General features: G+C 51.4%; 1 protein-coding gene across 1 annotated transcript; it reads right to left on the bottom strand.

Annotated features, from left to right (window-relative positions):
* Positions 1-333: 333 nt before the first annotated feature.
* Positions 334-22650, bottom strand: SERPINE2 (serpin peptidase inhibitor, clade E (nexin, plasminogen activator inhibitor type 1), member 2). The gene is made up of 8 exons (XM_004674235.2): positions 22370-22650; positions 19722-19949; positions 14990-15187; positions 9939-10137; positions 7236-7336; positions 4736-4822; positions 2205-2288; positions 334-1066 (listed from the first exon to the last, which is right to left on the bottom strand). Exons 1-8 carry the CDS (start codon positions 22626-22628, stop codon positions 1029-1031), a joined length of 1194 nt encoding a protein of 397 aa, XP_004674292.1. The 5' UTR covers positions 22629-22650; the 3' UTR covers positions 334-1028.
* Between the last annotated feature and the right edge of the window lie 1927 nt (positions 22651-24577).

The raw sequence follows: 24577 nt of genomic DNA, 5'->3' as shown, positions 1-24577 counted from the left end.
CATTTTTGCTTGAAAATGAGAGAGAATACTTCATGGCTTTTCCTCTACCGGGCAGTACTGGACTTCTGTGCGGGCTACAGAAACCTTAGCCGCAAACAGCACTCACCTGAGGCCACTGTGGGCTGGGAGCCAGGCTGCATGGGGGCGGGGCAGGAAGCTCCTCCTTGGAATATGCTACCAGCTGAGAAGTGTTTAGGGGTTCAGTGGATTGCCAGGGTTGGAGGAAAAGGGCAGGAGAAGCCAGGGGCTTTCTACTATTTAACTAATAGCTCGACGAGGCAGAAAGATTTGCAAGTTTCCTATATTTCAAATAGCAGAGAACTGGCACTGCTTTTTTTTTTTTTAACTACTCATAACACTTTATTTTTACTTTGTACAAAATACAAAAATGCAAATCCAGGAGTACAGACCAGCAGTGACAGGCACACCGCACGACAGCAAACTTTGCCTAGCAAGACATTAGTTTTTTAAACTTTATTTTAGTGGATACATGCATTATATAAAACAGCAACAATCATAAAAACACCAAGAGGCTAGAGATTTAGCTATTTCTACCCCCCCACCCCAATAATGCTTACTATTATCAAGACTTTGGATGGAACAAAAAAAGAATTTAAACGGCCAATAACATTTCATAAAAAAAGCTACCATAAAATGTCTTTTTTTTTTCTTGTTACGCTGATTAAATTTCTTCTGGAAAGATACACATATAAACAAAACTCCTGAACTGGACAGTAAATACTCAAGAGGGTTGTTAACCTAGGGAGCTGCTCAGTAGTTTAAAGAATCTCTGAGACATTCTGAAGCCTTTCTAGTCATTCCTCAGTACAGTATCCCAGCCAGCCTGTTCCTTTCTCCTCGGACACATCTCATCGCAGAAATGCCTGCGTCATGGAGTCTCTGTTCCTAAGAACTAGTTTCAAAGAAGAAAGCAATGTACAAAAATATTTAACAGAACTATGAAAGATGTAGGAAAGAGTCTTCATGGCAAAGTCTTCTTTGCTCTTCAAGGTTTTCCTGTATACTCTTCAGGGTTTGTTTATCTGCCCCATGAATAAGACAGCACCTAGGAGTTAAAGTGAAACAATGCATGATTCTATGAAAAATGGTCATCAAAACAAGATGGAAGAGAGACTGAAGCAGAGGCTCCTTGGCTTTGCTTGACCTATGACACAAGCAGTGTGCGTCAACAGCATTTCCTGCAGTCATGCCCAGGGGCTTCCCTCTCACTATTCAATATGGCGGCCGCTGGTCACATGTGGCCACTGAGCTTTTGAGGGGTGCTGGTGTGACTCAGAAACTGAATTTTCAGTTATATTTCTTTTTATTTACTTTTTACATCATCCCTCATGTTGTGCATCTTTTCATCTCTGTTGTAATCCCATGGACTTCCCACCACCCCTGTGACATCACCATAGTCCCATGCGCTCTTCCCACCCCATTTTGATCCTATTCCCCTCACCGTCCCCCGAAAATGTCTCTGGCTTATAGTCGTCCATTGTTTTTCATTTTATATTTCATTTCATTTATAGTTCTGAGTTCAAGTGAAAGTCACGTGTGGCTAAAGGAACAGCAGGAGGCTCTTCAGCCAGGCAGGCAGCACACAAATCACATTAGAGAAGCAGTGAAACAAAAGACAGAGGAAACAGTTTATGCTGTTGATGGAGAAAGAGTAAAAGATCATAAAATGTATTACTTTCCACGCTGTACCAACGTGTGCAGCTGACGTCTCCATCCATACAATCTTATTTTCCGTAACTGTGGTAAGGGGTGACGACTATGCTTTTCCTCCATGATGCCCACGGAGTCACCAGCTACTGAATTTGCACATTTGGGGTCCTTCGGTGGGGTGGGCCAGCAAAGGCTGAAGACGGTAGCGTCTTACAAAACTTAATGCACTTATCAGAATATGGAAAGTAATAAATGTCCAAAGTGCCCCAAAGGGCTACTAAGTTCTCACTCTACGTTAAATAAATAGCCTCTATCATCTGGTCGGTGTTTAAGAGATTCCTTCATCCTCTGTAAGACAGCCTGATGTCTCCATCTCTGCAGGGAGGTGATTCTATTATTCGAAATTGTGCAGCGGCTGACTCAGGGCTAAAAGACTAAGAGCATCCTGTGCTCTCAGGACAGCTGTGGGCTGGGACTTTCTAACTTCTGGCAACTGGTTGGTGAACAATAGAAGAAAGAGGCGAATCACTCACCTGTGGGATTATGTCGGATGAAAAATAGAAAAGGTCTGTCTACTATAAACCAGGGAGGCGATGACCTCGCAATGAGAATCGCAGCTGGAGAAGGAAAGCAAAGCATGTTACACACGCGCCCTGCATGCACACCCCTCACACACACCCGTGAGCCGGCGGCTGGCTCCTCCCCCGTGTGTTCGAGGACACACTTAAGCCCCTCTAGGAGGCTGGCCAAGTTCCAACAGGACAATGCTCACCATTTATCAAACACCTAGCTCGGGCCAGGGCCTTGACCCTGACTGCACCGTCCTCTTTAATAAACCTACTTATTCCTCGTAGGGATTTTATTAAGTGATAGCGACCCCCCTGCAGCTTACAACAGCATTTGCAACTCATTAAGCACGGACACATGGTCCCTGTTATCACAAGCTGCTTCTGACAGGCACCTTCATCTTGCTGATGAAGGTCCCTGTTCCTTTCCACCTGTCCAAATCCTTCCTGCACATCAAGCTAGCGTGTCCCTCAGCCACTGGCCAGTGCCTGCCTCCCTGGCACGTCGCCCCACTTCCCCTCACACAGGTCCCACTCATCTGGGACCTGCTGCCTTGTGCTGCTGTTCCACCACCTGGTGTTCACTCTGGACTAAGCAGTTTCCTCAGGCTCGCGGATCTCAGGCTTACTTGGCCGTGGCGGTTCTATCTGGATAAGCTGAAACAAGCCACAGGTGCCAGGCACCACTGCCCACTGCTGCCGAATGGCTCAGGCCCTTCCTCAAGCCCTGGAAAGCATTCATGGCTGAGGGAAACATCCACAGCTAGGTGGGGTGAGCCCCTCAACTGCGCTTATAAAAAGCAAATGAAAGGTTAGCATTGCATTTGGCCTGAACTGTATCTCCTCAAAATTTATAGGTGGAAGCCCGAAGCCCCACTGTGAGTTTGAGGCAGGATCTTTAAGGAGCTGTGTAACTTCATTTGGGGTGCTCCCCCAACAGGACTGATGCCCCTATAAACAGGGACGTGCCGGGGGGCACAGAGAGGGAAGGCCTAGCGAGGACGGGGGCTGAGGCGGCCATGCACCAGCCTGGAGGTTGCCCGTCCCGACGCCGGGAGCTTGGACTTTCCCACCTCAGAGGTGGGGGAGGGAAGTTTCTGTCGCTCAAGTCTCCGGAGTCTGGTGGCTTGTTAAGGCAATGCCAGCAGAGTCACCCAGCGGGGGTGGCCTCGTGGGCATGTGACCGGCGGCTGCGTGAGGCCGCCACATCTGTGCTGAGAGCCCTACACGTTTTAACACGTTGCATATTTTCCTGTTGCACGGGGCCCTGCAAATTATGCAGCCTGTCCTGGTAGAGACAATGGCTGTCCATACTGGGCCATGACTTCTAGACATCACTTAGTATCACCTAGGAAATACAAAAGCCTCTTAAAAATTCTAAGCTCTCATTCCAGCCTCTGCTTTAAGTGCTCTTTTAAAGGAATGAAAATTAAATGAAGGTAATCAAGGGCCTGTTGTGAGTATAAACGGCACCTCTTAATGAGCTGGCATATCTGACCCAGTTACCAGAAGAGCTAAGATGTTCACTTTATGAGTTCCCAGAGTTTGGCGAGATTGACTCATCCCATCTCATATGGATAATTAGGGGTGAAAAGACCCACCTAAGAGTATCCCATTTTCCCCTCCATTACATAAGCCATGGAGGAGAAAGCAGATGTAGCTGTTCTAATTACCAAGGGCTCCTCACAGCAGCCCTGGTCTATCTCAACAGTGGCTTGTGATTGCTTTGCTTTGTCTTGGAATCGCCTGACTGGCAACTTTCTGACTAGTGCCTGTAAATACTGTAGGCTTCATGTAAAGATGGGCCTTTTCTGACACTCAGGGGTCAGCCAGCTACCACCCTCGGGCCAGGGTTCAGGGCAGAACCTGGTATGACAGTTTGACAGGGCGATTCGTCTTCTGTGCTCAGATTGTCCATGACTGTTTTCACGCTGAAAATGGAGAGCTGAGACGTGTGACCCCACAGACCACAGAAGAAAGTACAGGCCATCTGGCCCCTGAGGAACAAGGCCCTGGCTCCTGTCCTGGAGTTGTTTCTCTCACTGAAGGGCTTTTCTAGGGGGCTTTGCCGGCAACAGGTGAAAGCAGAGCACTACAAAGCTCTCTGCAGCCACTGCAGCACCAGTTCAATTCCCAGTCAGGGAGCTGACCCACATGGCGCAGCAGACCTCTCCGGTCTCCCCGCTGCTCCCCTCAGCAGTGGATTTCAGTCAATCTACCTGTTCTGCTCCCCACTCTGTCTCTGGTGAATCCTCTCATCTGTATGCATCAATAACTATATCTTCAAAAAAAATAAAGTGCTTTTCTTAGCGAAACTGACTGTGAGCTCTGTGGATGCAGGGTGTCCATCTGTCTCAAATCAGCACTGCCTCTGGGGGTGCTCAACCCTTGGCCCAGCCATAGACAGCCTTTGCTACATGAATGCTTGAGTGGAGCACGCTGCGCTCAGACCTAGCCAGGCCCCATCCCGGCCCAGCCCAGCCCCAGCCAGGTCTTACTTGTGGCTGCTGAAGCTTTGGTTCCATCTTCACTGACTTCAATCTTTGCTTTTTGCAAGATGTGGGAAACGTGAAGGTTTTCTGACCCTGTTTCCAGAAAACAAAACAGAAACAGCCGTGTGTCTGAGGTGCAAGCTGTCTGCTTGGATGGGAAATAACCTCCTTCACACCACAGTGCCGGCAGATGGCCAGTGACCGAACCCAAGCGGACTTCAGGGTCACCTCGCAGGACGACTCTCGGCCCCTGTCACCCAATTCTAACCATTAAAAATTTGATCAAGTGTATAAAAAAAAAATGAGAGAGCGCAGAGCTTTGAAGAGGCAGCCCAGAGCCCTGGAAGCAAGCCAACTGTGTTATTTTTCAATTACAAAAGATAATTCCAGTAAGGGTGTCAGAGGACTTCCATAGTAGGGGAAAAGGAGCCAGAGCGTCAGGAAATCCGGCCCCCACGTCATTCGGCTAACTACTGCAGAACTTTTCACCTGAGAAACCGCTCCTCGCAGGGGCCATCAGTGAGAGAAGCAGAGAGCCAGCCTGGGCAAATGCAGCTGAGGGAGCCCACTCTCCCTCCCAGCATACCCTTAAACCCCAGCGCTGCCCGCTGGAGGCTGTGGCTAAGGGGACCCAAGAAGCAGCTAATGTCGGCCTGGGCGGGACCCAGGTCTGAAAGCAAAGGCAGCAGAAGCGACTAAGGTGCCGCCTGGTTTTCCACCGGGCCCCATGGCTGAGAGGCAGCTTGCAGGACCTAGTCACCTGCAGGAGTAGGAGACTTTCTCAGGGGAATCAGGCCTCCGGTGCTCCCTCTGAGCACGTGTGAGCTCCAGCTAGTATTTGGGCTACAGAGAATAACCCTGAAAGGCAAGAGCAGGTGTAAGCTGCCCGGAGGACTGTGGGGATGAGGAATGTGGTGAAGATGAAGACTGGGACTCTGCGCACTGGCTCAGGCCCGGAGTGCGCTTTTCAAACAGGCGGTCAGGCACCTCAGAGGCCGCTGACAGGCTGGGCTGGGCTGGGCAGGAGTGCAGGGGTCAGAGAAGGTCAGCAAGTCCACGGAGCTGTGGCCCACCCGGGAGGCAGGACCATGCAGGGCAGACTCAGGAGCCTGCCAGCTGGTGGCTGAGGTCAGAAATGAGCCGATTGCCCGCCAATCAAGGAGAAAACTCAATGGAGGACCAAGAAAGTGGGAGCCACGTTTCTTTGGAAGTTTCTGAGCTCGATGTTGGAAACAGAGAACCAGTCACTCCACATAACTGCAGGAAGAAGCCCGGAGGTTGGCAAAGGGGTACAGTGCCAGCTTGTCCTAGACACTTTGGCGAAGAAAAATCTTACTCAGACTTCTAGGGGTTGATATGATTTAAGATTACTGGGCATGAAATGCCAGCGTGCAGGGCAGGCTGCAGGGCACACCTGCGGTTGGCTGATGGACAGAAGCAAGTCTGAGCACTCCAAGATCATGGTTTTCTGAATATGAAAATGTCTGCATTGAAAAAATGAAACTAGTAGCCCATTAAAAGGCAATTTTTTTTTTTTTTTGCTTTTAATTTCCTGATCAAGGCTGTTTTACAGCCTTGTCATTTTCTGCCAGCCAACACTGCCCCCACAGTGAATCCCCTGCAGCTGTCCCACCACCTCAGCACCCGCAGCCCTCCACCACAGGCCACGGTGGAAAAGCCAGTCCCTCAGGGTAAGAGACCAGACGTGAGATGCTTCTGTAACTGGATGCAGGTACTGGGCTTCGCATGAAATATACACTGGTTCAAGGAAGATACTGTCCGTTGGGGACAGAACAGATTAAACCTTAGTTAGTCAAGGACAGCACAGTCCTAATTCTGCCCTTTTCTTTCTGAACAAATCCGAGTTTGGAACACAGGCTTCCAGCACATGCTCTTCCCATAAGCGGCCTTAGGGGAAAACAGTTTACTACTCACTTGATATAGACAGAACCCTACAAAGTCACGCAAATCCAGAGGTTCAAATCTTTGCATCTGCTGTAAGGCCACTCATGAGACTGTTCAGGCTGTCAAGGGCCCGCACTGCAAAGCCAGCAAGGGCCTGGAGGAGGTCATGCTTGAGCTGCAGCGCAGGCCACTCGTCATGACGGGGTGCAGTTGCAGGTGTGCCCTGGTGAAACTGGGGGGCTGGGGCGGGGTCAGTGGCCCACAGAGTGCTAAATGCCTACGGCCCCTGCTTAATATATAGAGTCCTGCCCAACCTGCGGGATTCTCTGGGCACTCAGCACACCGTGTGAGCGAAGGCCCCAGGCTGTGTTCACAGTCAGGGGAACCCCACAGGAGCCTCCCCACCCCCGAGAAAGTCCTTCCTGAAAAAGCGCAGACGGCCCCTAGCCAAGAAGAGGCGGCTGTACCGAGGGAAATAAGGTCCCAGAAGGAACCGGAAAAACAGAAACTTTGGCCTGGCACCAAGCTCAGCAAAAAGTAAATGGAAATAAAAGTAAACACAACAGCGTACAAAAGAGGAGGTTTTAAAAAGAGAACATACTTGTTATTTTTGCGAAATTAGCCTTCGATGGATCAAACATCTCAGTGATGCCCAGAACTCTGAGTGGCTCCTTCAAATCTGTCTGTGCTACAGCGGTGAACCTACCATAAAAGCAGAAAATAAGGGAAAATCATGATATAGAAATGATACAAAGCGACATAATTGGTTTCAGTGAACAAGTTTTACAAATAGGTGCTTCTTTAGGTACACACAGAACACCACGCTAAGACATATGCAATGCTGTCAAGCAACGCTATCTCAGTAAAAATTCAAAAAACTGTCAACTACATAAATTGTATCTTACAATTTAATCCCAAGATTAAACTGAGCAGGTAACAGCCCTCTTGCGAACCTTGGCTGAGGAAGCAAGCAGTGGACAGTGCCAGAGGTGGGTCTCCTGCTCCTGCTGGGGAACTTGGGACCCCCGCGGAAGCAGTTTCTCTTCTGTTGGTGGGGACAAGATGGGATTGGCAAGGTGCTGGAACTCTGGAACATCTACACCCCCGCCACCCCTTTTCCAGTCAAAGAACCACCATGCTTACTAGGCCTGGGGATGGTCGAAAGAGAGGAGATACACTCTTCTCTTTCTGTTGGGATTCTGAAACCATCTCAGTCTTAAAACAGGGGCAAATATTAGGAGCAGGTGATACGATATTGTATCTGGACATAATAAGGGCTCTTGGCTAGCTGAAGGCTACTGACCTTGTGGCCCACATATGTAAAATGTCAGTTATCAAAGTTATCATCAGAGGGTATTTTACCAGGCTTCAGCTCTTCCTGAGAGACCAGTAAATGTAGGACAGGAGATTCTCCTCATGGAAGGGTTAACGTGGTAATCTGGCATTTTCGCTGTAATTCTTCCACAATGTCACTGTGTTATTCATTTATATCAAGCGTTGGCTATGTGAAGGGTCATTTTACAATAAAACTTAATCATAGGAGGATTACTAGTAATTATTATTAATGTACTGCTCTGATCATTTAATCCAGGGAGTGGAGAATGAAAAGCGATTAGAACTAGTAGGTATCTCTACCACTACTGAGTCTGGGTGGGGAAAGCCCTGGATACCCCCAGAACAATAATGGTGAAACTCACAGAAAGGGGATATTCATGTTGCCTTCATGATCTGAACAAAGCATTTTCTGGCCTGTTAGTATTCACACAGAATTTCTGATAACTTTTTCCTTGGTCTGAAGTCATAACCACTCAAATTTCACCTCTATTATATTTATAGGGTATAATAGAAAAACTGTACCGGATACTAATGGAAGTATTCTGCCTGGTGGAAAATAGTATCCTGCTTTCTCAAAAAAATGAGTAGAAACACCATAGGATTTAGCCATTCCACTTCTGGGTATATTTCAGAAGGAAACGGTATCTGTATTTTAACGAGATAGCTGTATACCCATACTGACTGCACAATTATTTACAACAGCCAAGAAATGGGAAATCTCTGTGTCTGCTGATGGATGAATAAAGAAAAGCAGTCTATAGGTGCGGTGGAGTATTATTCAGCCATAAAAAGATGGAAATCTTGCCACATGTAACAACATGGATGCACCCTGAGGGTACGATGCAAAATTAAATAAATCGAGAAAAACAAATGCTAGATAATCTTACTTACATGTAATATCTAAAGAAACCAAACTTAAAAAGTGAGATTGGTGGTTACCAGAGGTAAGGGGGAGAGAGAAGCATGGTGTAAAGATGGTCAAAGAGTATGAACTTGCAGCTATATATGAGTAAGCTCTAGGAATGTAATACACAACATGAGGCCCACAGCTGGCAGAACTGAATCCTGTATCTGAAAGTGAGGAAGAAGAGCAGAATTTAGGTTCTCACTCACACGAAAGTGTAACTGTGTGAGGTGATGGATGTGTTAATGCACTTTGCTATGGTAATCAATCCCCAATCTATACATATATCAAGTCACTAAGTCACACACCTTAAGTTTACACAATATTATATGTCAGTTATATCTCAAAGAGAGGGGAAGTAAAGAATTCTGGGCCTCCCAGGTAGCGTAGGGGTTAACTCCAGTGATATCTGCAACGTGGTCTGAGTTCGATTCCCTGCCAGGGAGCTGACCCCCACGGCACAGCCGACCTCTCCTGTCCGGCCCAATGCTCCCCTGAGCTGTGTATTTCAGTGGATCCACCTGTTCTGCTCCCCACTCTGTCTCTGGTGAATCCTTTCACTTTCCTGCACCTCTGGCCTGCACCCCAGTTCTTCTATGAAAAAAAAAGAAAAGAAAAGAAAGAAAGAAAAAGAAAAGAATCTGCCTGGTTAACTTCAAAATATATCTTGACCACCTTGGTTTTAAACCGTGGTCTGCAGCCATTTCCAGCTACAACTGAAGGAGAAACTAACCCGAGCTGCTAATCAGAACACAGTGGGCATGGCTAGGCATGCTGGATTTTCATCAGCTGTTGGAAGGTCTGTCAGTCTTTGGAGTAGACTGAGATATGTAGGAAGCCCTTCAGTGGCCATGGTGGCTGAGGGAACAAGCTGCCTGTTTCTCCTTGCCCATAATCATTCTCAAGCCACACAGGAGTCAGGGCCTGGTGTTCCCACCATGCAGTTTCTGCAAAATGAAACAGGTGCCATGATGTGCTCTGTGACAGCCTCTCACTGTGGCTCCTTCTGAAACAAGGGCTGCCATTGGGGGACTTGCATCACTCCTTGGGACAAAAGGCACTTACTTGGGTAGAACCACCTGCACCCGCTTGGGCACCATGGTGCTCATCCAGCTGTCGATGGTCTTGGAGCTGATGTGCGGGATGATGGCAGACAGCGGGGTGGAGCTCTCGGTTGGCAGCGCAATCAGCATGCTGACGCTCTCCCCGTGGTAAGGCAGCTCGATGAAGTTATACCACAAGTCCCCGGGGGTGCTCGTCGACCCTGAGGGAATCAGAGGGAGGTTCAGTCTTTCCCTGGTGCCTTCCAGAAATGGTAGCCTCAAAGGAAGAGAGCAGGGTAGCTTCAGAGGGAAGAGAGCACTGGGGAATGTTTGAGAACATTCCTTCCCCAAACAGAGCTTCTTTGGGCCCGCGACAAAGGACATGCATTTCTCCCTTCTCTGGAAAAGGACTCTTTCTTCTGTTAAGACATGTCTGTTGGGCACTTAGCACCGTCAATAGATGCAGGTACCACTGTCCCCCGTAGTGTCCTGAAGTGAGGAAAACTGGTTAGCTGGGACCACCCCAAGGGTCCCCAAAGAATCCGAGTGTAAACTCTTTCATCCCGTGGAAAACACACCACACATTTCACAGCGAAGGAACAAGGCTGAGCACTGATGGGTCACAGGGTCATAGGCAGGCAGCTGATGAGGTAGGCAGGTGGCCAGCTCCCCGTCCTGCTGTGGGTTCTGTGACCCTGTGTCCTGGCCTCACCTCAGCACCCTCACCCTGAGTGTATCCTCATCTTTCCTTATATCCTGATTATAAAATGGCTTCATTTTCAGAAATGAGCACGTCAGTGGAAAGCTAAAGGAGACAGTCCCTTCCTGATGTGCCCTTAAATCATTACAGGAAACAGGATGATGTCCTCGCCTGGGCTGAGCCGGCTCTCAGGAATGGGGGAAGGCATCCATTAAAACGTGTGTCGTGACATACACCTGAAGAGGTGAGCCTACCTGCCCAATTACGCACAACGTGGTAGGCCAGTTACTTCAGTCGAAACAATGCAGAGTAAGAATGAATAAGTTAATAATAATCAATTGCTGCAGGACCTGAAATGGGAACCTATAAGAATCTGGTGAGCATTGTTTTGATGAGAAGAATGGGGGTGGATAAAGAGAGACTCTGAGGTGGGGGAAGGGAGGTCGCTACCACCAGGCAGGCCAGCCCGGACCAGCCCGCGTCACTGACGGGGAGGCACACTGGGGGCCGCCGGCCATCCCGCGTCCAGCCTCAGACACCGCCGGATGGTTCATCTCTCCCTGGAGCCACTTGGGCTTCCAATGGTTGGAGCCCCGCTCTCAGCTCCTCCAGGCTTACCCTGATGTGGACCCAGGGCGCCTCCTCTGTAGCCACCTTGCAGAGAGGATGTGGGGGAACCTTTTGTGGACCTCTGCGGTGAATGGTGATGAGCAAAACCCTCAATGGGAAATAACAGGCCCAGAATCCAATATGTAAAAATGTGGAATTCAGAACTTTCTGTGAGTGGGGGTCTGGGCTGCCCCAGTCTCCTGGAAAGCCCCCAAAGGAACTCTTAATCAGGCCTACTCTGCAGGATGGAAACATCACCCTGCAAGGAAGGAAGTGGCTACACTCGCTGTCCTGTGAAGAATCTTCTTGGCCTATAAACTCAAGAGAATATTTTCAGTATTTAATATGGTGAAGAATTCGATGCAGCCTTTTTCAGGGGCATTATGCCAAGAAGCGCTTAGAGGACGTTTGCTTTCTGCTTTCACTGTATTTGAGGATTTTTCTGTGAGCATGAAATGCACTTCTAAAAATAACATACTTTGGGCTTTTTCTAAATGAATGTTTCTGTCCTCAAAGCTTGTGTTTTCTGTGACATTTGTCAGAGGCCACCCTCTCCCCTCCGACTGGTTACCCTCCCCTAATACTGCTACGTGAGTCTTCCCGAAGGGCTTGGGGCATCTTAGAGCACAACTCAGGAAGACACTGGAATAGCAAGGTTCTGGCAATGTGACCAAGAACAGTGAGGCTCAGCTGAGGTCCAGGAGACACAGGGCAGGGAGCCCGCGGTGGGGCAGGCTGGGCGGGCAGGGGACCCTGAAGGCCAAGGGGTCATGGACACGGAGGCCGCTCAAGGCTGCCCCCACTGTGGGGTTTTCCCCAGAGCATCCACAGGACAGGCTCCCTCTCTCTGCGTGACGGGACACCCTCGGACTCCACAGTCATGAGAGGAGCTGGGTTCCGAGTCCAGGTCACTCGGTAGAGACCCGGCAACTGGCATAGCACAGGGAGTCAGAGGGATGGCCCCAGACACGCACCGTTTACTTGAGAGGGGATGAGAACCATAGAGGCTGAAGAGGGGCCTTCCACCGGCAATTCTGAATTCACTACAGGTCAGCCAGGGGTGGCAGGAAACAACAGGGCGCCAAACTGGCTCCTTTAAGTGCAGGTGAATGATGGGATGGCTTACAAAGTTCAGTACAGAAGGCACCATTAAGGATGTCCCCAGCCGGGGCGCCATGGCTGGCTGTAGGCTGGAAAGGGGAGGGGACGGAGAACCCAGAGAAGGGGCTCTTGGGCACCCCCTGCTGGTGGAGGGAGGAGCAGCCCTGGTGACTGTGGGGCCCCAAACCCTTATGCACCACTATCTGGTTCCCCCACAAAATAATCCTACAGGAAGCCAGGCAGAGAAACCCCACAATGCATTGCCTCCTGGGGGTTCAGAGCAGTATGGAAGAGAGGGGAGAAAATAAAGCCTGAACCAGGGGAGACTAGAGGAGTGGACAGGTCCACTGTAGCTTAATAGAGTGGGGATCTTTGACAGTAAAGCACATGTGCATTATTTTCCCTAACACACACGTACTGCTGGGAAAGCCGTTCTTCAGGCCCTCCCTGGTGGCGCACCGGGTTAGGACGCAGCAAGCAAGGCAGCCGAAGCCGCTTCAGTGCGAGTTCGGTCCCCACCCCGGAGCTGACCCACAAGGCACAGCACACTTCTCCTGACCCTCCCACTACTCTCTCAGCAGTGTACTTCATCAATCTGTCTGTTCTGCTCCCCACTCTGTCTCTGGTGAAGCCTCTGTCTCAGAGGAGCCACCCCTGCACCTCTGGCTTGTACCCCAGTTCTGTATATACCAAGAAATAAATTGATTTTTAAAAAATTTAAAAAGAAGGACCTCCTGGTGGCACAGCACTGAGAAGCTAAAGCCATTTCCGCAAGAGTTCGATCCCTGTCTGCCCCGGAGGTGACCACATGGCGCGGCAGACCTCTCCTGACCGCCCGCTGCTCCCCTCAGCACTGTACTTCGTCGACCTGCCTGTTCTGCTCCCCACTCTGTCTCTGGTGAAGCCTCTCACTGTCCCTGCACCTCTGGCCTGCACCCCAGCTCTGTATGCATAAATAAATAAATCGTTAAAAAAAATTAAAAAGAAAAACCTGTTCTTCATGGAAGAGCTACCAGAGACACGGCCCCTCTCCGGGAACTTGCTGTGTACTCGGAAAAGCCCATCTCATCCTGCGCGGACAGTTTAATGTGGCCTGGAGTGTCTCTGCAACCGTACACCTCAGTCTTCATCAACTTATTTATTTTTCACCCCCAGAACCGACACAGTAATAGAGGTGACTTCTTATATGCATATTTTCTGGAATGCAGAATGAAATACAGCAGCCTTGCTCTGGAGGTGAGCTGGTGGGCCTGCCAGCGGCTGGGGAATCTTCCCGGGTGGCAGGACTGGGGTGTGAGTGGGGTGGGCGTGGGCTTTGAGCACAGGCCCTTCTGGTATTCTCGGTTGCTGAGCACGACGTTCCCCGGGGCTTTTAAAGACCCATTATCCTTTTTCAAAAATGTACTGGGTGAATGACGAAATTTTATCCAGAAGCTCAGTGAATGATAAATGGGAGCAAGGTGACTATTTGTTGTGGCCCTCACCTGAGTCATTCCTGAAGGAACGAGGAGGCTGGGCAAATGTCCCAGCTAATGAATGTATACGATGTCAAGGTGATATCTGAGACCCACCTGTCCAGGTATAAAGTAGAGGTAGAAAAATGATCTGAAAGAAGAAGCTTGTATCGTAACTGCACTCATGAGCAGATTTCAAAGACATTCACCTGACTTCGTTCTCGATGCTGGGGTTCGGCAGCCTCCGCTATAAAGTTGATACATGATGATTAAAATTTTTTCAAACTCCAATAAAGAGCAGTGATTATGTGAACCATTATCGCTGTTAACATTTTCTGGGATATCCTCCAGCAATCTCTGCAGACATCTCAACACAGAGGAAGCCCTTTACACGGCGGACGTGAACCGGCACCTTTCTAAGTCAGACGATCACCAGCGCTCTGCCGTGTGTGCTCGGCCTGTTTCTGTGCTCGTGTGTGATAACCCTTAGAGCATAAATTCCCCAGTGTGGGGCTGCTGTGTCAAGGCTCCAGGAGCTCTGCAGACCCAGACGTCTGTGCTTCCTGACCCCCAGCTCTGCACCAGAGCCAAACCGTCTTGTCAATCTCCATGTTTGCTAATCGAATCAATGGAGAAGAACTCTCATTTTACTTTTATTTCTGATTTGTTGACACCAGATGGCTAGTGAAGCACGGATAATCCTCTGGTAGGGTTCATGTCCATTTATATTTAGTGAACTGCCTCTCATTTTAAAATCTTCAACCCGAGCGTCTATATGTGTCATGTATTAATACATAATCTTTGTATGAGGGCCTGGAGGTAAAGTCTCAGCATTACCACTATGACAGCCTGAGTCCATCCCTGGCCAGGGAGTGACCCACATGGCCCAGCAGACCTCTCCTGTCTCCCCCTGCAGTTTCATCTGTTCTGTTCCCCACTCTGTCTCTGGTGAATCTTCTCTCCCCACACACCTCTGATACACCCCAATTCTTCTGTGCAAAATAAATAAAACTCTTACAATAAAGGAATAATTCTTAACAACAACAAAAAAGACTAAAAAACTGACCCTGAGATATTAAAAAATCCTGCCCTCTCCTCCCTTCCCCTTTGTCAGACACAAAGTCAGATTTGCTCCAGAGCCCTGAGAACGCACCGCGGCCCCCTGGGGCCGGCTCGTTCTGGGGCGGGGTCCCAGCAAGCGCCTCTTACCGCAGCGGAACACGGAGAGCTGGGCCAGCATGGGCACCTGATAGACCTTCCCGTCCGCCGCCACGAACGTCCGCTTCTTCGTGTTCTCGGGCTGGAACCGCGATTTCCACAAGCCCTTAAAGTAGACGGCGTTGACCAGGACCAGCCTGGTGAGACTGCCGTCGATCAGGTCCGGGGAGAGCAGGTTGTCGATCATACCTGTGATGTCAAGGAGCAGAGGGGACACTCAGGCCGGACAAAGTGGCTGCTGGGCACACGCGCAAAAGCAGAGGCATTTTCAGAAGGCTGTCGGGCCCTGCCTGGTGGCGCAACGGGTTAAAGCACAGCACTATGAAGCTCCGCAAAGCCGATGCGGCATAGTTTGATCCCCGGCCAGGGAGCTGACCCACAGGGCGCGGCAGACCTCTCCTGACCCGCCTGCTGCTCCCCTCAGCACTATGTTTCTTCGATCTGCCTGTTTTGCTCCCCACTCTGTCTCTGGTGAAGCCTCTCACCGCCCCTGCACCTCTGTATCCCAGCTCTGTGTGCACAAATAAGTAAATCTTTAAGAACAAACAAACAAAAAAAACTTTCAAGGGAAACTTTGGACAACACTGGTTGTTATTTCTTTTTTTTTTTTCTTCACTAAGCATGAACGCTGCCAAGTTATAATCAGAGACCCACACGGACTTTAGGGAACCCCTGTTTGAAGACTACCAAACTTTTCATCAGGAAGTTCTTTTATGGTTATTTCCCTCTAGCCTGGTGTTTTCAGAAAACGTTACTCAGCCTAACAAGTAATTCTTGGTTAAGCATGGATTTCCTCACGTTTGCTATTAAAGGACACTCAAGACCACAGGGGAAGGGGCTGTGGGTCCTCACAAGAGAAGCAGCTACTGTGTTATTGTGTTGGGAGACACTGGGCAGGTTTAATCCAAGTCAAAAGTAAAGGCCATGGCAGCCCGTGGGAGTTGGCAGGGGAACGTGCTTGATTTCTCTTAAGATTTTACAAACGGTGGGTGCTGGTTTGGAATTCCCGTTGTCACCAGGTCTCTGAACCCAAGAGAGTTTTAAAGAAAATTGGGATTGAGCTAGGTGCTAATATTACAGGATCAAAAGAAATAGGGTCTATCCTAGAAGATGAACTAATTTTGAAGAAAAATGTTCTCCACAGGGCCTTGGAGCAAACACAACTAACTGCTCCAGCTTCTGGATGCTTTCTGAGGCCAGGAGGAGCTTCTGCAGTGCTACAGGTGTTCAAAGTGTTGGTTTTTCTCTTAGGTTCCTTTTGCTCAGTCTTTGAAGACTCCGTGTGTGTGCACACATGTGTGTGCTTTAAGACAGATCACTAATACCCGACACTACTAAAAATGAATTCACTGTGGCTTTTAGCCTAAGCCGATTTTTTAAAAATTATAATGAGTAATATAAATACAGGCTGTAATCGTTTAAAAAATGAGAGTCAAACCAATGTTTTCTGAAGGTACATGAATGTCTAACTCAGCAGAGAGACCTTGGGGTCCTTTTAAGGGAAGCCCATGATTCCAGGACCACAAACAAGTTGGGGCACCCTTCCCTGCCACAAGGTAAGTTTCGTCACTGCTCGTTACTTACACAAGGGGGCGCCAACATCACCTTACACAAAGGTTTGGAAGGCAAACAGGCCTGTAAATAAATGGTCAACCTTCAATAGGAGGCTGCCTCTGGGAACAGACCCTGTGGGGCAGGGGGCCGTGGGGGGGGGGGGCGGCGCTAGAACTCTGTGCTCCAGCGACAGCAAGCTCCTTAGATGGTAAATGTCCCGATGATAGCTGTCGTTTCTCTCCTGAACGTTTCCCTGCCCAAACCCAGGGGGCTTTCAAGGCACAGCTCCGCACTCCTGCGCTGACACACCTTCTCCCAACACAGCTTCCTGCAGCCCAGAGTGGAACACCATCACACCCCAGATTTTATTTTAGTCAAGTGTCCATGTTCATCTCCCCTAGGTAAGCCCTGAATTACCTGCACAAGAGCTAGGCCCAGGTCATTGTTTCATTGTTTAAACCAAGTCCAGCTCTGTGTTCAGCCTACAGTCAGCACCAGATAAATGTCTGAAGGAATCTCTTCAGCCCTTCCTTGCCGAGATAAAAATGAAGGCACTTGTTGCCGCTGTGGGAACTAAACTATAGTAACTACAAAGACGGGCAGACCTGCCATCAGTAACTGCCATGTGCCATTCTCCACCCGCCCGCCTGGCCTTTTTGGGTGCCCACTTCCTTGTGCCATGGACTCTACTGGGCAAGAAAAAGCAAAACATGAACCCTGTCCTCTAGGAGCGGTAGACTAGACAGAGCTGCAGGCAGACACGAATGTCCTGGGAAAGGCAGGGGGGGGGGCGGGGGGAGGAGCCCCAACTGCTGTAGCTACGCTGAAGGGCCAGAACTCAGGACGTGCGAACAAATACGGGGGGATCTGCGCTGGTCAGGGGGGTCAGGGAGGGGTGGCCCCAGGAAGCTGACAGTCACAAAATGACACAGTTGTGGAACATCTGCTTAGTGCCAGGCACTTTGCTAAGTGCTTGTGTGTTTATCGCTATTATCGTATTTCGGTTCCCACAGCAGCCTCAATGTTCTGACTCACAGATGTGGACTGTGAGGTCCAGAGAGGTTAAGTAAGTTGCCCAAGGTTAGACAGCCAGGAAGTGGCCCTGGCATTCATCTCGGAACCTTTGCTTGTAACTAATATGCCAATCACACGCTGGTGAGTGAGTGAACAGACTTTAACGAGGAGGAAAGTGTGGGGGAGCAGGATGCATGTGGTCCTGCTACCAGAGAGGGTGCACATCCCTGGGGTCAGGGGAGAGGCCACCTGGCTGGAGCACAGTGTGTGCAGGACAGGCTGAGGCTTCGGGGAGGGAGGCGGGCAGACTGGCTGGACAGGACACATCTGGACGGTGCTGGCCAAGGCCTGCTGCTGGCTCTCCCGGGTTCTGCAGGACAGAAGTGCCCTCTCCACGGGAGGGAAGGGAAGCCTGTTGCAAGGCACCCTCTGAGCTCGGTCATGTAGTCAAGTATCTCTCAGGGAGCACTTCACCCCAAGGGGGCTGTCTGGCAATTGGTGGGAGCCTTTCCAGTTGAATGGGCAGTGGCCAGAGATGTGACTTGCCCAGCAATGCTCAAAACTGCCCCACACAGAGAGGCCCCACCCGGAGGAGACTCAAACACTCGGGTGTCTGACTGCAAGACCTCCCTCTTCTTCGCACGGAAACACCAAGTATCTTTTCTTGCATTAATTTTTTTTCAGTATAAATTTTTATGCTAAATTTGCCAGAAATGTGAGGCCTGTGCAAATGCACCGTTTAGAAATTTACCAAGAGGTCTGCACTGTTTCTGAACACCTGGGTGGACGCGGGGAATGCAGCTGAGGCATCACACGGCCCTTGCGCTTCTGGTCTTGGCTTTTGCAGCTGTGAGCTCAGTCACTCCAGGAACATGACTGCTCCGCTATGCCCTCAGAGCACACCCCAGGGCTTAACGGCAGAACTACCCGCGTAAGTGACTTTTGTTTTTCCTCCTATTACACTTTGACATTCTATTTACTAAGATCCCGTGTGTGTGCAAAGGTTCCATAAGTGATTAGTCCAGTGCACGAGCACCTTTGCTTACAAACAGGGGCCGGGGGCTGCTGGCGTGAGAGGCTCGCGGCCGCCCTTAGCTGGAGAGCCAGGGACTCGATCTCCAGGATGCCGGCTGAAGTGCTCTGAGCGCCGTGCGATGTGCAGCCTGCACACGTGACTTAAGGTGACCAATGGGGAGGTGAAGCACGGGGGTGAACAAACAGGCCACACAGTCAGGGCCCCCCAGAAATTGCATGCGCCTCCACTTCCCATCACAGGCTCTGGGAAACATGGGACACCCCACACAGGCTGGTTCCCTGACTGTTTCAGAAGGTGAGCTGGACGCCACCATCCCTGGTGAGAAGGGGTGCTGGGGGGGCTCACAAGGGCTGGCCCCCCCGACCCTGCGGGGCCTTCTGTGTCCATCTATGTTACTTCAACTATGCGGGTACAGTCTGGTGTGGCGGCAGAGGCCAAGGGAGGGAGAAACTGCTTTGCACAGGACCCAGGAAGTCTGACACTGATGACTCGGGACACGACCTCACAGGCCAGAGTCTCGGCAAGTTTGGTCTCTGGGTTGTGGGTGTGTTGAGGCCCCAGTGCTGGCCTCCCTGTGATGTCTGTGAAAGGACCCCAGCTCAGCCCACTGAGCCCTGGCCCTCCCTCTCCTCCTGTCTCTACCCGCACCTCCAGCGGAGGGTTTACAGGGTTAAACCACCATGCACAGACATGTGTGGGGGATGTGGCTCCCCTGGAAAGGCCAACTGACCCCCAAGAAAGGCAGCAACTTCCAGGCAGGATAGATGTCAGAGGCAGGATGGGAAAGTGAGAGAACAATCCTGAATACTACAGACCGAGGCTCTGAAAGGCGAAGGGGGGGCTGCAGACACGAAGGCAGGAAGGAGGAACAGGGCCCCCCAAAGAGCTCAGGCTGTGGGCAAGAGGCAGGAGCGAGGCGGGAGGAGCCAGGCGGGAGGTGCCAGGGGCTGCGCTCTGCTCTGCACTTGTTACCGTTGGGGGGAGGGTGGTTAAAAAATGCTGGTATGTGGTGGCGGGTTCGTGGCGGGTCTGGTGTCCCCCCCCTGCCCCCCGCCCCCCCCCCCCAAGACCTGCGTTCGGTCCTCACGGCGCAGCAAACGCCAGGAAGCTCCCACTCACCCCGGGTCTCATTCTTCACCCACAAGTTGATGTTGTCACAGGCGGAGGCCGGGTCGGCGAAGTTCACGTTCCGGACCTCGCACTGAAACACGTCCTTGCTGCGGGCCACGAAGGGCGCCTCCATCTTGAAGCCGTTCTTCACGAACACGGCGTTGGCCACGGCGACCACGTCCTTGTTCTTCTTGGAGACGATGGCCTTGTTGATCTTCTTCAACACTTTCCCGACGCCTGGGGAGGGAAGAGCGGAGGCAGCACTGTTTCCGCAGGGATTTGGAAAAGCTCATTATGGTTTTTAATCGAGATGAGGTTGGCTTTCACCGTAGCTGTGATTTGGGGGGATGAGGGTGCACCCCACTCCCACCAGCCGAGCACCCACGATCCTCCATCCTGGTCCATAGACTGAAAGGTCCAGAAGATTAAAAAAAGTCTTTTATATAGTTCAGCAAATAACAGTATAACCGAGGTAAGTAGGGGGAGCAAGAGACCCAGTCTCCTGCTCTCCCAGGGGCCCGTGGTCCAGTCTCCTGCTCTCCCAGGGGCCTGTGGTTAAGTCGGGGGCGAATGAAGAACAACACGGAGCAACAGCCCAGGTACAGCCAGCGCTTCCCAGACTCCCTGGCGGGAGGAGGCAGCCTGGGAGCTCCCGGTGACACGGCCAGGGAGGGGCAAGCCGAAGGAAATCTCCTCCCTGCCTTTTCCTAAGCGCTTATCTCCTGTCTCACCAAAGATTTAGCATTGCAATTTCTTTTTTTCTGTGTTGGTGGAAAATGGATACAATAAGTATTGGAAAGACCATAAATATCAGCATGAACCACCATGCAAACACAATGTGACTTTTGCTTGGAATCAAGCTCAAAAAGTTAATTTTATGGCAACGTAAGCTTTCTTTTACAGGGCTATTCACACATGGTCCATTTAGTTTTAGAGCAGGGAAAGGGAAGTAAGTTACTAGGAAGAAACGTATTTCTGCAGAGACCTCAAACTGCAGGTCCTTCTTCCTCGCTCGAGGCCTTTTCAAAATGACGCTGTCCTGAAACACCAGGCCGTCACCTGGCCGGTCTCCCGGAGAACCCACCTGTCCCTGGCCAGTATCTCTTTAAGCAAGTGCAGGTTGTCTTACCTCTGGGCCACAGTGGCCCACCCGGGGCAAGGCCACTCCTGACACGCATGTCCTGGGCCAGCCTTGACCTTCTGGTCACATGGCTGCTACCAAATGCCCAGACAGGCCCCTCCCCCTTACCCCCAAGTAATCCTGCAACGAAAACATCATCATCGTGAGTCCTCAGTGATAGCCCGAACCAGGGCAGGGAGAAATTAGTCTGCCCAGGGAACCGAAGAAGTAACGTATAGCACAACCCACCGCTGGCAGTTTGGAGACAGAAAAGGGGTCGGGGGAGGAGTTGCCAGCAGGTCAGCCTCACGGAACTGTGGAAACATGGCATGAAAATGAACCACAAAGACCCCGTTGCTCTTCTGGAACTGACTTGGCTGGCGGCCTAGGGGCGTTAGGAAAGGCTGCCAACCTTTCATCCTGGCGGTGATTCACCAGGAGGCTGTAAGCCACCAGGAGTTTTCCCAGTAAGGGGTGGGGCGGGTGTCTCAGTCCTTGTCCCTGAACGCCTCCATGACGTGAACACGCTGCAGGCTCACGTGGACATCCCAGTATCCCAGTGTCCTAGTATACAGGACAGAGGCACAGGGTCCTGGCAGCTCCTGGGTACCCCAATATCAGGAACAGGGGTGAACCGAGCCAGACAGGGAGCCTACAAATCTCCTCCTGTGTGCCCTTCCTAGCTGCAGTGAGGTCAAGCTCCCTGGGAACCAGAAGGGAAGGAGGAACCTGATAGGAAAACTCCCTGGTTTTCTAGTGAAGTCACTAAACAGTGACATGAGAGCTGTGATGAGGGCCACCGTGGGGTGGTGCCAGGAGACCCTGAGTGAGAAAACCCAAGAGGAAGCAGAGCAGCGGGGCCAGGAGCCGGAAGCACCCAGGTTACCAGAGGTCATTAGAAAGGGGACTTTCTTTCCAGCCAACAAGATCTTTCCCATTGGGCTCTAGTTGAGAAAATTCTGTGCCAGCTGATTTTGAGACAACGGCGAGTCCCAGGAAGTCGTATGTGCAATGCCCAGGGTGGTCCTGGGCGCCTCCATTGTTCTTGCCACTGGCTATGTCTCACGTGACTGCAGAACTGTCTCCAGCCCACCTCATGTCAGGACGGGCCACGACACCTGGCTGCACGGCTCAGGCTCACCCAGCTTGAGCTCTGCGAGGGCACTCCATGTGCCCACTGCAGTCCACGGATCTGCTGTGCCTCCCGCCACGCCCGCCCACCTCCCCAGCTTACAGGTTTCCAAAGCCTCTTCCCAGCTATAACTCATGCTTGTCCTCTACAGCATGCAGGTGAGAAAGCTGTGGATCAGGGAACACAGTCATCCCCAGAACCCCACAGGTACAGAGCAGAGGCCAGAGGCCAGCCCCCAATTTCCAGCACCACCTGTAGAAGAGGTGGCGCTGGACCCCAGGGGGCCACAGCCAAGCCCACACCCAAAGGTGGCTGCTTGGGGCTGGGTGGGAAGACCCAGCCGGGAAGCTCACGGAACAGCCCCTCAGCAGCCTCGCCCACCAGAGCAGAGCCTGGGGCACGCACCGTTCACCCCGTATCTCATGGCTGTGGTGAGCTGCTTCTTGGTCCTGCCGTCGGCCCCCAGCTGGAGCATCCCCAGGATGGACGCGATGCCGTGGGGGGACACCACGATGTTGTCATGAGGCCGGGTCTTGACGATCTGGTTGAAGACCTGGATTCCGGTGTCGGAGTTCAGTTCCTCCAGAGCCAGAGCGTTGAACTGCGAGCAGACGGAAGGCAGGGTCACGGTGGCCACGAGGAAGAAGGGAAAATGCCAATTCATGGTTCCTTCCGGCCAGGACAACCTGCGAAGTTAGAAAAAACTACTTTAATTCTACCTACATGAACACTTTGGGGAGACGGTTTAGTATGCAAGCAGTCTGATTTGCTACTGTTTGAGCGCTCTTTTATAGTTAAGATAGACGAGATCATTGTCGGGGCGCGGAAGGATGGGTGCCTTCCATCGGGAAGAGCTCACCCACGTGCCAGACACCATTCTAATAACAGTTCAGTTCTCACCACACCCTTCTTTCAATTAAAGTGGTCTCAGCGGGGCTCTACTGTGTGCCAGGTGCCTGTCTAGGTTGTAGTATACACGCCAAGTGAGCTGGCCCTCCCTGGTGGCACAAAGGGTTAGGACGCAGCACTGCAAACTGGCTGCAGTCGCTTCAGTGCGAGTTCGATCCCTGCCCCCGGAGCTGCCCCACAGAGCACAGCAGACCTCTCCTGCCCCGCCTGCTGCTCCCCTCACCAGTGTGCTTTATTAATCTGCTGTTCTGCTCCCCACTGTCTGGTGAATCCTCTCACCACCCCTGCACCTCTACCTCTGGTCTGTACCCCAGTTCTGTAGGCATAAATAATCTTTAAAAAAAAAACAAAGTGAGTAAGCCAGACAAGACCCCAGCTCCTGGAGCGGAGCTGGCATTGTGAGGGGAGACAGAAAATCATCTAAGTCAGCAGAAGAGCCGTTCCAGGGGGATGGTACAGAAATGCCCCAGGATGTGAGGGCGTGCAGTGCCCGGCTGGGCGTGGTCATCTGAGGGGTGGGGAGCCTGTTCTGCAGAGGGGGCTCACACGGTGAAGCCTGCTCATGCACGGCCCAAGGGGAGGGTGGGCCAGGCACAGGGCAGCAGTGCAAGGCCCTGAGGTGGGAGTAGGAGTGTGTAAGAGGCTCCTGTGCCTTGGAAGGAAGGAGAGAGGCAGGAGTCGCTGGGGATCCCGAGGACCTGAAGAGCCAAGACAGCCTGGGATCTCAGTCGCAAGCACAACCCGAGGGGCTGAAACAATGGAGCGATCCCTCTGGGCGGCTCCAATGATCTTTCACCTGTATGCTATGCACGTACTTACTTTACCTGGCCCATCACTTAATCAGTGGAGGGAGGCAGAGTGACAGACATGGGAGGGGCCCAATGAAGTAGGGTGGAGGGCCGAGGCTGGTATGGCGTGGGCATGATGCCAGAGCACACATCAGGCGCAAGTCTGTACCCTAAGTCCTACAGTGTTGTAGCCAAGATCAAAAGGAAAACGTTATCCGAAACGGACCATTACATTGTATTTAAGTGATGCCCTGAAGCCTGTACTTGGGTAACCTCCCGAGTCCTGGGGACAGCCTTGTTTTAGTTATTCTCCATCACCGCGATGTGTCTGAAATATGCTCGTCTCCTGAATGGCCACTCACTGAGCTTTCTCCAGCTGTGACAAAAGACAGGGAATGGACGTGTCTGTGGAAATGCAGATACTTTCAAGCCAGAACTTAAAAGCGGCAGCTGCTGAAAGACTTCGCGATGTGGCTGATGATAGGGCTCCTCCCTTAGACCCCCCTCAGGTTTCCCCAACAGCCCCGGATCCCTCCTATCCCAGCTGCCATGTGGGGGAGGCGGGGGCATCTGCAGGAAATGAGAAAGGGCTGCTTCCTAGGATGCAGGTGGCTGGAGTGAGGGGTAACATCAAGGAGGGAAAGGGCGCCTCAGCAACAGGCAACACCGTTTTGGGGTGTTTTTAGTCTTTGTTCTACTTCGCATGCCTGGTCACAGTAAATGTCCAATAAAGAACCCATGAAGTTGAACCTGGAGGCATGTGGCTACTTTCCATGTGTGTTAGGTTTTGTTGCATCAAACAGTGTTTATTGGGGTCACCGAGACAAGGCTTGTGTTCAGTCCCGAGTCTCAGCACAGTGGAGCAGGCACGAACCCCCCACGCAGGGGAGGCCCTGTCTCCCCGCCCGCCCCACAA

The sequence above is a fragment of the Condylura cristata genome, unplaced genomic scaffold (assembly GCF_000260355.1).
Source record: "Condylura cristata isolate star-nosed mole 26May11 unplaced genomic scaffold, ConCri1.0 scaffold00002, whole genome shotgun sequence".
Lineage (NCBI taxonomy): Eukaryota > Metazoa > Chordata > Mammalia > Eulipotyphla > Talpidae > Condylura > Condylura cristata.
Note: the sequence above shows the minus strand (reverse complement) of the source record. Positions and strands in the feature narration are given on the sequence as shown.

Coding starts and splice junctions, on each gene's coding strand:
- SERPINE2 (XM_004674235.2), bottom strand. CDS start 22,628: ATGAATTGGCATTTTCCCTTCTTCCTCGTGGCCACCGTGACCCTGCCT. Junction 2,289..4,735: donor CAAAGCTTCAGCAGCCACAA/GTAAGACCTGGC, acceptor TTCCTTCTCCAG/CTGCGATTCTCATTGCGAGG. Junction 1,067..2,204: donor CATCCGACATAATCCCACAG/GTGAGTGATTCG, acceptor TTTAACTCCTAG/GTGCTGTCTTATTCATGGGG.